This window comes from Gracilinanus agilis, chromosome 2 (genome assembly GCF_016433145.1).
Source record: "Gracilinanus agilis isolate LMUSP501 chromosome 2, AgileGrace, whole genome shotgun sequence".
Taxonomy (NCBI): domain Eukaryota; kingdom Metazoa; phylum Chordata; class Mammalia; order Didelphimorphia; family Didelphidae; genus Gracilinanus; species Gracilinanus agilis.
Genome location: NC_058131.1, coordinates 434,142,117 through 434,154,870, shown reverse-complemented (window position 1 = coordinate 434,154,870; position 12,754 = coordinate 434,142,117). Strand labels below are relative to the sequence as shown.

At 34.4% G+C, this 12,754-nt stretch overlaps 1 protein-coding gene across 1 annotated transcript in view; it reads right to left on the bottom strand.

Annotated features, from left to right (window-relative positions):
- Positions 1-1,201: 1,201 nt before the first annotated feature.
- The window catches only part of ERO1A (endoplasmic reticulum oxidoreductase 1 alpha), a 122,539-nt gene continuing 110,986 nt past the window's right edge, over positions 1,202-12,754 (bottom strand). Inside the window, exons 15-17 of the mRNA XM_044659927.1 lie at positions 11,581-11,667; positions 11,368-11,501; positions 1,202-1,508 (exon numbers count right to left, since the gene is read on the bottom strand). Coding sequence (XP_044515862.1) covers positions 1,202-1,508; positions 11,368-11,501; positions 11,581-11,667 — 528 coding nt within the window. The remainder of the gene's footprint in view (positions 1,509-11,367; positions 11,502-11,580; positions 11,668-12,754) is intronic.

Genomic DNA, 12,754 nt, shown 5'->3' with positions numbered 1-12,754 from the left:
TATAAAGAGATGAATAGGAAAACTATATTTTGCTGAAAGGTATCAGAGAATTAATTAATATCAAAACAAAATATATATGAAACAATCTGAAGTGTTATGGGGAAAATTAAATAAGTTTAGGGAGAAGAGAGTAAAATCTTAGCAGGAGGGGATCTCAATTTACCCCCTCTCAGACCTACACACAAAAAAATTAAGAAATTAAGGACCTGAATAGAATCTTGGAAAAGTTAGATATCATAGATTTCTGGAGAACATTTAATGGGAATAGAAAGTAACATACCTATTTCAGGTATGTACTGTTAGAAAAAATTAGGAAAAGGAGTTTTGCCAAGTTCTTTTTATAACACAATTGTGATTTTCATATCTAAACCACAGAGAATTAAAATAGGGAAAGAAAATGATTTTAAAATATTCCAAACGATACCAGGTTGAATTTATACCTGGAATTCAAAAATGGTTAACACTATATGTTTATAGAAACACTATAAACATAACTGACCAAATTAATAACAAAAACAAGAAAAATCTATGCCTATATCAAAAAATTTCAGGAAAAGTATTTGACAAGATAGAACTCTCATTCCTATTAAAAACACCATAAAACAAAGGAATAAATGAAACTTTTCTTAAAATGATAATATCTAAAACTATGAACCAGCATTATCTATAATACAGATAAGATAGAGTCCTTTCCAATAAGATAAAAAATCAAGATTTCCATCCACTATATGTGTTTCAGTTACCAGCATTTCTTATGCTAATAAGTCAAGAACAAGAAACTGAAGGAATAACATAGGCAAAGAGGAAACAAATTGATCAATTTTTTTAATATATGATATCTAGAGTCAGCTAAAAAACTAAATAAAATGATTGACAACTTCAGCAAAGATTGACAAACCCAAGCAAATCATCAAAATTTTTGTATATTACCAACAAAATCTAATAGGAAGGGTTCCAGAGCCAAGACGGCAGAGTAAAAGGAAGAAAGCTCAAAACCACCATAAAATCAATTTTAAAATTACACCACAAAACGAATTACAGGAGTGAAAGAACCAACAAGGAGACAGAGTGAAACATCTTTCAAGAAGAGAAAAACCTAAAAGATAGGCAGAGAACATCTGGGGCACTAGAGTGAGAGGGGAGCACAGACAGCAAGAGGCAGTAAGGAGTGAAGAGCAAGCCAAGAGCAAGCCATGCACCTTCATTCCACTTCTGCTGTGCCAGGTTCTGAACATCCAAAGCCTGAGTAGACCCTGCCTGGGCAAAAAGAAGTCCAAGCTAACACACACCCCTTTAAATTCCAAGCAAACTTGCAGTGAAGTCTGGAATTCCAGTCCAGGACAGTCTGTGCTGCAGCAGCTGTGAGCAAAGCCATGGGTCCCAGTCTGGGTCTTGTGGCCAGGACATAAACCCCAGTTTGGGGTAGTTGGTGGACCCACAGCTGGCCCCCTAGTCTTCTTACCAAAAACTCAAGGTAGAGCCCCAGGGCAGGGCAATCTGCTGTGTATCTGACAAGATCAAGCCCACAGTGAGACTGAAAGTTTCACCCAAGCCAGAGGCTAGAATTTGAGCTGTACCTGACGTGATCAAGCCTAAAGGGAAACTAAAATCTAATAGGAAGATATAGAAAAGGAAATTCCATTTTTAAATAATTTTTTATTTTTAGAAAAATTTTCCATGGTTACATAACTCATGTTTTTACTTTCCCCTTCACCCCCTCTACCCCCGGGCCCCCTCCACAGTAGCCAATTCGCATTTCCACTGGTTTTATTATGTGTGGTCAGTCAAAACTTATTTACACATTATTGATAGTTACATGGGTGTGGTCTTTTCAGGTCTACATCCTACATTTAATCCACAACTGACAACTTCCAGGAATATTATAGCCAAATTCAAAAACTACCAGACCAAGAAAAAATATTACAAGCTGCCAAAAAGAAGTCATTCAGATATCAGGGAATCACAGTTAGGATAACACAGGATCTGGCTGCATCTACATTGAAGGACCAGAAGGCATGGAAAACAATATTCAGGAAAGCAAGAGAACTGGGTCTACAACCAAGAATCAACTATCCAGCAAGACTAACTATATTATTGCAGGGGAAAGTATGGTCATTCAATAAAATTGAGGACTTCCAAACATTCATCAAGAAAAAAACGGACTTAAACAGAGAGTTTGCTGCCCAAACCCAGAACTCAAGAGAATCAACATAAGGTAATTAAGAGAATGGGGGGAGGAGAAAAAAAAATTCTTTTCTTTAAGGGACACAACAAGTTCAATCAATTTATATCCCAAGAAGAAAAGAAGGTATTGGCAAATATTTAAAATTATTATTACCAACAGGATAACTAGAAGTTTACATAGAAGGAACAGGGACAAACTGTATAGGACGAAATGTCAAGAGATATATAAACATACATATGTATGTATGTATGTATGTATGTATAAATATATACGAAACTGTGGGGGAAGAAGATAACAATGAGAAAAAAAGGAAAGCAAACAAAAAGGAATAAATTTATATTCCATAAAGAAGCACATGGGATCAATAGGGAAAAATAACAATACACTGTAAGGGTAAAGAGATTAGAGAAAGGGAATATTCAATACTTAAGTGCATTGAAATCAACTTAGAGTAGAACAATCAAATCCATAGGGGCAGAAAATTGATTCAGGCCCTGTAGAGAAGTAGAAGGGTAACAAAGGGACTGGTAGGGAGGGAAGCAATACTAGGGAGAGAGAGGGCTTGGGGGTGGGGGAGAGCACCGCATAGCTTTAAAGAACAATAAGAGGGGAATAAGAAGGGAGGGGGGAGAAAGGGAAGTACAACAAGGGAGAGGATTATAGGAACTGATTAAAAACAAAACACTGGTATAGTAGGAAACAGTGAAAGAAGAAAGGACAGGACTAGCAGAGAGAATCAAAATGTCTGGGAATGCAGAGTTGATAATTATAACTCTGAATGTGAACGGGATGAACTCACCCATAAAACGGAAGCAAATAGCAGAATGGATCAGAAACCAAAACCCAATCATATGTTGTTTACAAGAAACACACATCAGACAGACAGACAGACATAGAATGAAAATGAGAGGATGGAGCAAAATCTTTTGGGCTTCAAATGAGAAAAAGAAGGCAGGGGTGGCTATCATGATTTCTGACAGAGCCAAAGTAAAAATAGATAAGGTTAAAAGAGATAGGGAAGGTTACTACATCCTAATAAAAAGCAGTATAAACAATGAAGAAATATCAGTACTCAATATGTATGCACCAAACGAAATAGCTTCCAAATTTCTAAAGGAGAAGCTAGTGGAGCTCAAGGATGAAATAGATAGCAAAACCATACCAGTGGGGGACCTGAACCTTCCCCTATCAGATCTAGATAAGTCAAACCAAAAAATAAATAAGAAAGAGATAAGAGAGGTAAATGAAACCCTAAGAAAATTCGAGTTAATAGATATTTGGAGAAAAATAGAGACAAAAAGGAATACACCTTTTCAGCAGCACATGGAACATTCACAATGATAGACCATGTAATAGGGCATAGAAACATGGCAAACAAATGCAAAAAAGCAGAAATAATAAATGTAACCTTCTCAGATCATAATGCAATAAAAATAGTTATTAGTAAGAATACATGGAGAGGCAAACCAAAAACTAATTGGAAATTAAATAATATGATTCTCCAAAATAATTTAGTGAAAGAACAAATCACAGAAACAATTAATAATTTCATTGAAGACAATGACAATGATGAGACATCTTACCCAAACTTATGGGATACAGCCAAAGCAGTCCTAAGGGGAAAATTGATATCACTGAGTGGATATATTAACAAATTAGGGAGGGCAGAAGTTAATGATTTGGGCATGAAACTTAAAAAACTAGAAAATGAACAAATTAAAAATCCTCAGATGAAAACTAAATTAGAAATACTAAAAATCAAAGGAGAAATTAATAAAATCGAAAGTAAAAGAACTATTGAATTGATAAATAAGAGTAGAAGCTGGTATTTTGAAAAAACAGATAAAATAGACAAAGTACTGCTTAATCTAATTAAAAAAAGGAAAGAAGAAAACCAAATTAATAGTATCAAAGATGAAAAAGAAGACCTCATCTCTAATGAAGAGGAAGTTAAGGCAATCATTAAAAACTATTTTGCCCAATTATATAGCAATAAATTTAGTAATCTAGGTGATATGGATGAATATTTGCAAAAATATAAATTGCCTAGATTAACAGCAGAAGAAATAGAATAGTTAAATAATCCAATATTAGAAAAAGAAATTGAACAGGCCATTAAAGAACTTCCTAAGAAAAAATCGCCAGGGCCTAATGGATTCACAAGTGAATTCTATCAAACATTCAAAGAACAATTAATCTCAATACTATACAAATTATTTAATATAATAAGAAAAGAAGAAGTCTTACCAAACTCCTTTTATGACACAAATATGGTACTGATTCCAAAGCCAGGTAGATCAAAAACAGAGAAAGAAAATTACAGATCAATCTCCTTAATGAATATAGATGCAAAAATCTTAAATAGAATACTAGCAAAAAGACTCCAGCGAGTGATCAAGAGGGTTATTCATCATGATCAGATGGGATTTATACCAGGAATGCAAGGATGGTTCAACATTAGGAAAACCATCCACATAATTGACCATATCAACAAGCAAACCAACAAAAACCACATGATTATCTCAATAGATGCTGAAAAAGCCTTTGACAAAATACAATCCCCATTCCTACTGAAAACACTAGAAAGTATAGGAATAGAAGGTTCTTTCCTAAAAATAATAAACAGTATATATCTTAAACCATCAACAAGCATCATATGCAATGGGGATAAATTAGAAGCCTTTCCAATAAGATCAGGTGTGAAACAAGGATGTCCACTATTGCCTCTATTATTTAACATTGTACTAGAAACACTAGCAGTAGCAATTAGAGAAGAAAAAGAAATTGAAGGTATTAAAATAGGCAATGAGGAGATTAAGTGATCACTCTTTGCAGATGATATAATGGCCTACTTAAAAAATCCTAGAGAATCAACTAAAAAGCTAGTAGAAATAATCAACAACTTTAGCAAAGTTGCAGGATACAAAATAAATGCACATAAATCATCAGTATTCCTATATATTTCCAACACATCACAGCAGCAAGAGGTAGAAAGAGAAACACCATTTAAAATTACCCTAGATAATATAAAATACTTAGGAATCTATCTACCAAAACAAATATAGGAATTACAGGAACATAACTACAAAACACTTTCCAAAAAAGTAAAACTAGGATCTAAACAATTGGAAAAACATTGAGTGCTCATGGGTAGGATGAGCTAACATAATAAAAATGACCATTCTACCCAGATTAATTTACTTATTTAGTGCCATATCTATCAAACTATCAAAAACCTTTTTTTACTACATTAGAAAAAACTATAACAAAGTTTATTTGGAAGAACAAAAGATCAAGAATATCAAGGGAAATAATGAAAAAAAAAAAACCGTGAAGGAAGGTGGCTTAGCAGTACCAGATATTAAGCTATACTATAAAGCAGTGGTCATCAAAACAATATGGTACTGACTAAGAGCTAGAAGGGAGGATCAGTGGAATAGACTTGGGATAGGTGATGTCAGCAAGACAGTGTATGATAAACCCAAAGAGCCCAACTTTTTTTTTTTTTTTTTGTAGTATACAGAATTGGGGGATAGTTTTTTCTAGCTTTGGCTGAGTTCCAAAAGCAGTTGGGCTTTTAGAATCTTGAGGAGAGAGGGAGTTGACTGGATCTTCCGTGGAGGGAGGAAGTCAATGAGCGAGCTCTTAGATTTTCTAGCTTCAATATTGAAATTTAGCCTAGCATTGATATATTTACTTAAGAAATTATTATTTTAGATAAATCCTTTATATCTTCCTTTCCTAATACCACCCTGCCTTCCCTCCCTTACCTTAGTGGCTGTGGAGTTTATAAGGAGAGAAATTAGAGAGGAGCTAAATCTGTGAAGAGTTATCTAATTGACAGCATTATTTATAATTTAATCAAATCATCATTTATTCCCTTTAGATAGCATTTTGTAAAACTGAGTAAGGCAGGTCCTTACTCAGATTCCATCTTTACTTCCCTTCCCCCACCTGAGGTTCCTCAGATAACTGATAGGGCTTTCCTTTAACCCACCTTCCTAACAAACATTCTTCAAACAATTAAACCCTTTGTGTTTCAATAGTCCTATTTAGTGTAATTTGTCTGTTAGTTATCAAGAGGGGAGAAGAGGGAAAGAGACAACATACTCTGGGCTCAGAGGGTAGCTGGGGCATCCATTTTGAAGGAAGGTGTTACTTCAAAATAGGTCCCTTCCTGTGAAATTAACTAAAGCCTGTTTGTTAATTTCAGTCTAGTCTATTTCCCTCAGCTTGTGTTTGAGTCTAAGTCCCAGTCTGTAAGCCTGCTGTGTTAGTCTGTTTTTAGGTTAACTTCCCTTCTCCCAAAAAGATCTCTGTTCCCCTTCTGTGTTAAACTCCTGACTTCAGTCCTATTATACCCTGAATCTCCTTTAATCCCAGCCTACCTGTAGCCTAGTTTATCCACTTACCAAGTCTCCAACATCCTCCTTTCAATTCCCTTATCCCAAACACCTTTCCCCAAATTACCATCATAACACTTAGCAGTACCAGATATTAAGTTATACTATAAAGCAGTGGTCATCAAAACAATATGGTACTGGCTAAGAGATAGAAGGGAGGATCAGTGGAATAGACTTGGGATAGGTGATGTCAGCAAGACAGTGTATGATAAACCCAAAGAGCCCAACTTTTGGGACAAAAATCCACTATTTGACAAAAACTGCTGGGAAAATTAGAAAACAATATGGAAGAGATTACGTTTAGATCAACATCTCACACCACACACCAAGATAAATTCAGAATGGGTGAAAGACTTAAATATAAAGAAGGAAACTGTAAGTAAATTAGGTGAACACAGAAATAGTATACTTGTCAGATCTCTGGGAAAGGAAAGATTTTTTTTTTTAAATTTTAAATCCTTAACTTCTGCGTATTGACTTATAGGTGAAAGAGTGGTAAGGGTAGGCAATGGGGGTCAAGTGATTTGCCCAGGGTCACACAGCTGGGAAGTGTCTGAGGCCAGATTTGAACCTAGGACCTCCCGTCTCTAGGTCTGGCTCTCAATTCACTGAGCTACCCAGCTGCCCCAGAAAGGAAAGATTTTAAAACCAGACAAGAGTTAGAGAAAATTACAAAATGTAAAATAAATAATTTTGATTATATTAAATTAAAAAGTTTTTGTACAAAGAAAAACAATGCAACCAAAATCAGAAAGGAAACAACAAACTGGGAAAAAAATCTTTATAACAAAAAATTCTGACAGAGGTCTAATCACTCAAATATACAAGGAGCTAAATCAATTGTATAAAAAATCAAGCCATTCCCCAATTAATAAATTAATTAATTAATTAATTAATAATTAATAAATAGGCAATTTTCAGATAAAGAAATAAAAAGTATCAATAAGCACATGAGAAACTGTTCTAAATCTCTAATAATTAAAGAAATGCAAATCAAAACAACTCTGAGGTACCACCTCACACCTAGCAGAATGGCTAAAATGATAGCAAGGGAGAATAATGAATGTTGGAGGGGATGTGGCAAAATTGGGACATTAATGCACTGCTGGTGGAGTTGTGAACTGATTCAACCATTCTGGATAGCAATTTGGAGCTATGCCCAAAGAGCGATAAAAGAATGCCTGCCCTTTGCCCTTTGATCCAGCCATAACATTGCTGGGATTGTACCCCAAAGAGATCATAGATAAACAGACTTGCACAAAAATATTTATAGCTGTGCTCTTTGTGGTGGCAAAAAACTGGAAAGCAAGGGTATGCCCTTCAATTGGGGAATGGCTGAACAAATTGTGGTATATGTTGGTGATGGAATACTATTGTGCTCAAAGGAATAATAAACTGGAGGAATTCCATGTGAACTGGAAAGACCTCCAGGAATTGATGCAGAGTGAAAGGAGCAGAGCCAGAAGAACACTGTACACAGAGACTGATATACTGTGGTAAAATCGAGTGTATTGGATGTCTGTACTAGCAGCAATGCAATGACCCAAGACAATTCTAAGGGATTTATGGAAAGGAACACTACCCACATTCAGAGGAAGAACTACAGGAGCAGAAACACAGAAGAAAAACAACTGCTTGGACACTTGGGTTGATGAGGACATGATTGGGGATGTAGACCTGGAAATTCCATTTTTAATGACTGTAGATGGTATAAAATACATAACAAGACACTCAGGAACCATGTGAACACAACTGCAAAATATTCTTTATACAAATCATGACCAAAATAATTAGGAAATACTAATTGCTCACAGACAACCTGAGCCAATATAATAGAAATGATAGCACTACCTAAATTGATTGATTTATTCAGTGCCATACTTAATTAAATTACCAATGGGCTACTTTATACTGCTAGGGGAAAAAAACAACAGTCATCTGGAAGAACAAGGGAACAAAGGAATTAAGGAGGAAAAAGTGGGAAAGATGAGGGCCTACCACTGCTAGAATTCAAATTATTCTAACAAGTCATAATCATCAAAACAATTTGGGGGGGGGGGGGTGAAGCTAGGTGACTCTGGATTTCGAGTCAGGCCTAGAAATGGGAGGGAGGTCTGGGGTTCAAATCTGGCCTCAGACACTTTCTAGCTATATGACCCTGGGTAAGTCACTTAACCCCCATTGCCTAGCCCTTACCATTTTTCTGCCTTGGCACCAATACACAATATTGATTCCAAGACAGAAGGTAAGGGTTTAAAAAAAAACCAATTTGGTAATAATTATAAGTGATTGATCACTGGAACGGATTATACAGAAGCAAGGAAGCAACAGGCACACTCAAAGATCTCATGTGGAACTTACTATTTAACAAAAACTTCTTGGAAAACTAGAAAACAAGTCTGACAGAAACTAGCTATAGACCTTTTCTCACATGATATACCAAGAAAAACTCCAAATGGATATAGCTAGACCTAAAGGATGACAAATTAGAGGAACATGGAAGAAATTATTTGTCCAATTTATATATTGTGAAAAGTTCCTGACCAAATGAGATAGAAGATAACAGAAAATAAAATGAACTGTGATTACATAGAATTTAAAAGTTTTTCCACAAAATTACCAATGTAGCTAAAATTAGAAGAGAAGCAGGTACATTGGAAGAGGGTGGAAGAGCCTTTGTAGCAAATTTCACTGGTAAAAAAAATCATTTCTAAGTTATAAAAATGATGCAAAATTTTAAGAGTGAGAGCCATTCCCATTTAACGATAAAATAGCAGAAGAAATCCAATAGCTGTATGAAAATTATTTAAATCACAAAAAGAGAAATGTTATTTAAAACAATTCTGTAGTACTACTTCATACTTACCAGTTTGAGAAAGATAAGAAAAAATTAAATGGCACATGCTAAAGATCCTATGGGTAAAGAAATGGTTTGGTTGGTGAACTGAACTAACCTTACCTTTCTGGAAAGCAATATGGAACTATGTCTAAAAGAGCAATTAAACCACATATCCTTTGACCCAATGATAACACTATGCTCCTCAGACATCAAAGAAAAGGAAAAGGACCCATATGCAGAAAAATTTAACAGCTCTTTTTATGGCTGCCAAGAATTGGAAATTATCTATTGGAAATGGTTGACAAAATTATTGTATATTAATGTAATTATTGTTATTATATGTTTGTATTACATAGTCTGTATGGTATAATTATGTATTAATACAAGAATAGTTGCATTGTAAGAAATGATATAAGGTACAGTTTCAGAGAAATTTAAGGAGACTTGTATGAACTAATGCAAAGTGATGTGAGCAGAATCACAAGAATAAATAATAACAATAATACTGTACAGGCAAACAACTTTGAAAAACTTAGGAACTATGGTCAATGCAATAACAAAGTAGGATTCCAGAGGACTCATGTTGAAACATGTAACTCACCTCCTGTTAGAGAGGTGATAGACTTGGAGTACAGATGAGCAGAGTTCCTAGTACACAAAAGTTATTTAATAAATGTTCATTTACTGACTTGTTTATTGATCGACAATTTTAGGCTTATGTTTCCTTTGGTTTTGGACATGGCCAATATGAGAATTTATTTGCTTGACTGTACATGTATATAATGGGTTTTGTTTTTCTTGCTTTGACAATGGTAGAATGGAGGAATGAATGGAAAGGGTAGATGGAAAGAAATATTACCTGAAATGATAATGATAGCATTTATATGATATTTACTATGTCCCAAGCAGTATGCTAAGTGTTTTGATCTTTACAACAGCCCTAAGAGGTAGGTGCTATTATTATCATCTCCATTTTATAGTTGGGGAAACTAAGGTAAATAGACATTAAGTGACCTGCCCAGGGTTAGTAAATGTGTGAGGCCAAATTTAAGCTCAGTTCTTTCTGACTTCAGTTCCAGAGCTCTATCCATTGCACCACCTACCTTCCTCTCAAAAAAAAAAAAAATTGACTTGGACAAAAATTTTTAAAAGAATTGAATTTAATGTAACTATAAAATGAATAATTTTTAGCATGAATAAGAATATTAATGACAATTTTGCAAACTTGACCTTTCTTTACATCTCTTCCTTCAAGTAGATAAAAGTGAGAGACATGACTTCTATACTATATTTGGATTCCATGATATATGTTCTTTGGAATGCTAAGATAAATTTTTAAGGCTATTTTATTATTTTGAAGGAAAAAAAGGATAAAAATCCAAATGTTTGGTCTAAGGAATGATTTCAAGGAACAGCATTTCTTTGAACTGAAGTATAACTGAAGAATAATCATCATGTATCACCCCAGGGATAAAGAAATGGGTATCACAGCAATATAATAAGAACCAACCTTTAAACCATTATTAGCATGCATATAAGCTGAAAGAAAATGACTGAGGGCTAATCAATAAAAATCAACATGTCTAACCAAAAAGCAAAGAAGAGAATAAAGTGATACAATGGATAAAGCTGTGGATTTGTAGTCAAAAGACCTGGATTAAAATTTTGCCTCTGCAAATTACCACTTATATCACTCAACCTCTCAATTTTCTCAAGAACTATAAAAGAGAGTGAATTCGATTTGGTGATCTCTAAAACCCCTTTTGGTTCAAATTTATTATAAAAAAAATCAGTATTAAGAATTCGATAATAAAGAAGTTTTCATTTATAAGAGGCTCATTTCATTACAAAAGAATTCTCCAATCCTGTTTTACCAGACATTCTAGATATGGCACTAGATATGTGACCCTAAGAATTTATTTTTGTACATCAAAACTAACCTTCCAAAAGCATTAAACAATGCCACTATTTCCTGTCTTCTTAGGTGAAATCCATAAGAAGGTCCACTTTCTGGTATATTTGCTATCAAATTTTCAGAAAACAGAATCTTCAGAGCTGTTCCCAATCCCTGAATCTATTAACAAAAATGAGAAAATTATCAATTGCTCAACAACCACAAACCAGAAAAATGTGACTTCATTCTTTTCACTTACCTGAAGTTTTCCCCAAAGGCGACATTTTAAACAACCAACACAATCCATGATTCTTGAAATGTTCCTAAAATGTTGCCTGAACTCCTCCTAAAAATAGTTAAGTGATTAAATTACTATAGTTTAATCCCTTGTAAATCACCCAATATGTTTATAAAGTGCTTATGGTGTGCTTGTCATTGCCCAGAGTGCCATGGTATACAAAAAAATCATATATGATATGGTTCCTATGCACTGATACTGCTGTCTACTTATTAATCTTAGTTGCCAAATGTATCCAACATATCCAAAAATGAATTCATTATCTTCCTCCTGTCCTCAAACCTTCTTCTCTTCCTAACTTCCACATTCTTGTTGAGGATATTATTATCATTCCACTCATCCAGGCTTGTGACTTATGAACATTTTTTCCTCAACTCTAATTTAAGGGGGTATAAGTGGATTTTAAGTTTCATTTAAAAGTAAATATTAAATGCATAATATTGATTACTAACATAATTCCTATTAGTGATACTTGACTTTTAAAAATTTGTAGGAAATGTAGATGATAAGTTACTATGGATATTTCTGTGATTAATCTTGTTTAATATTTCTGAATACAACTTTTTAAATTCTATATATAACCTGAGGTGCTAATATTACTATTTCCCCCATTCAATTATACTATTATATCTATTTCCTATTATATAATTCTCTCTCTCTCTCTCTCTCTTTCTCTCTCTCACTCTCTTTCTCTCTCTCACTCTCTCTCTCTCTCTCTCTCTATATATATATATATATATACACACATACATACACACACACACACACACACACACACACACACACAATTATATCACTTGTAAGCAAATTTGGGTGGGGGGGGAGTGCTCGTTTTAAACTTCTCAGTTAGACCTAATGCCTATCTATAATTCTTACAGATTTTCAAAACATTACCAGTAACAGAATATTCTAGATATTGCCCTAAGTTGCAGTGAAGATACAGACAAACATTGGAAAAGGTAGTTTCCTTATTCAGTTTCCTATGCCAGCGAATTGAGGCATTATGGCATTAAGCGACTCACCCAGAATCCCATAGTCTAGTAGGAGGCAGAGGCAATAATTGAAGTGGGTCTTTTAGACATAGCCTCATTATCATACATTATACATTAAAATGATTTAGAATGCAAACATTTAG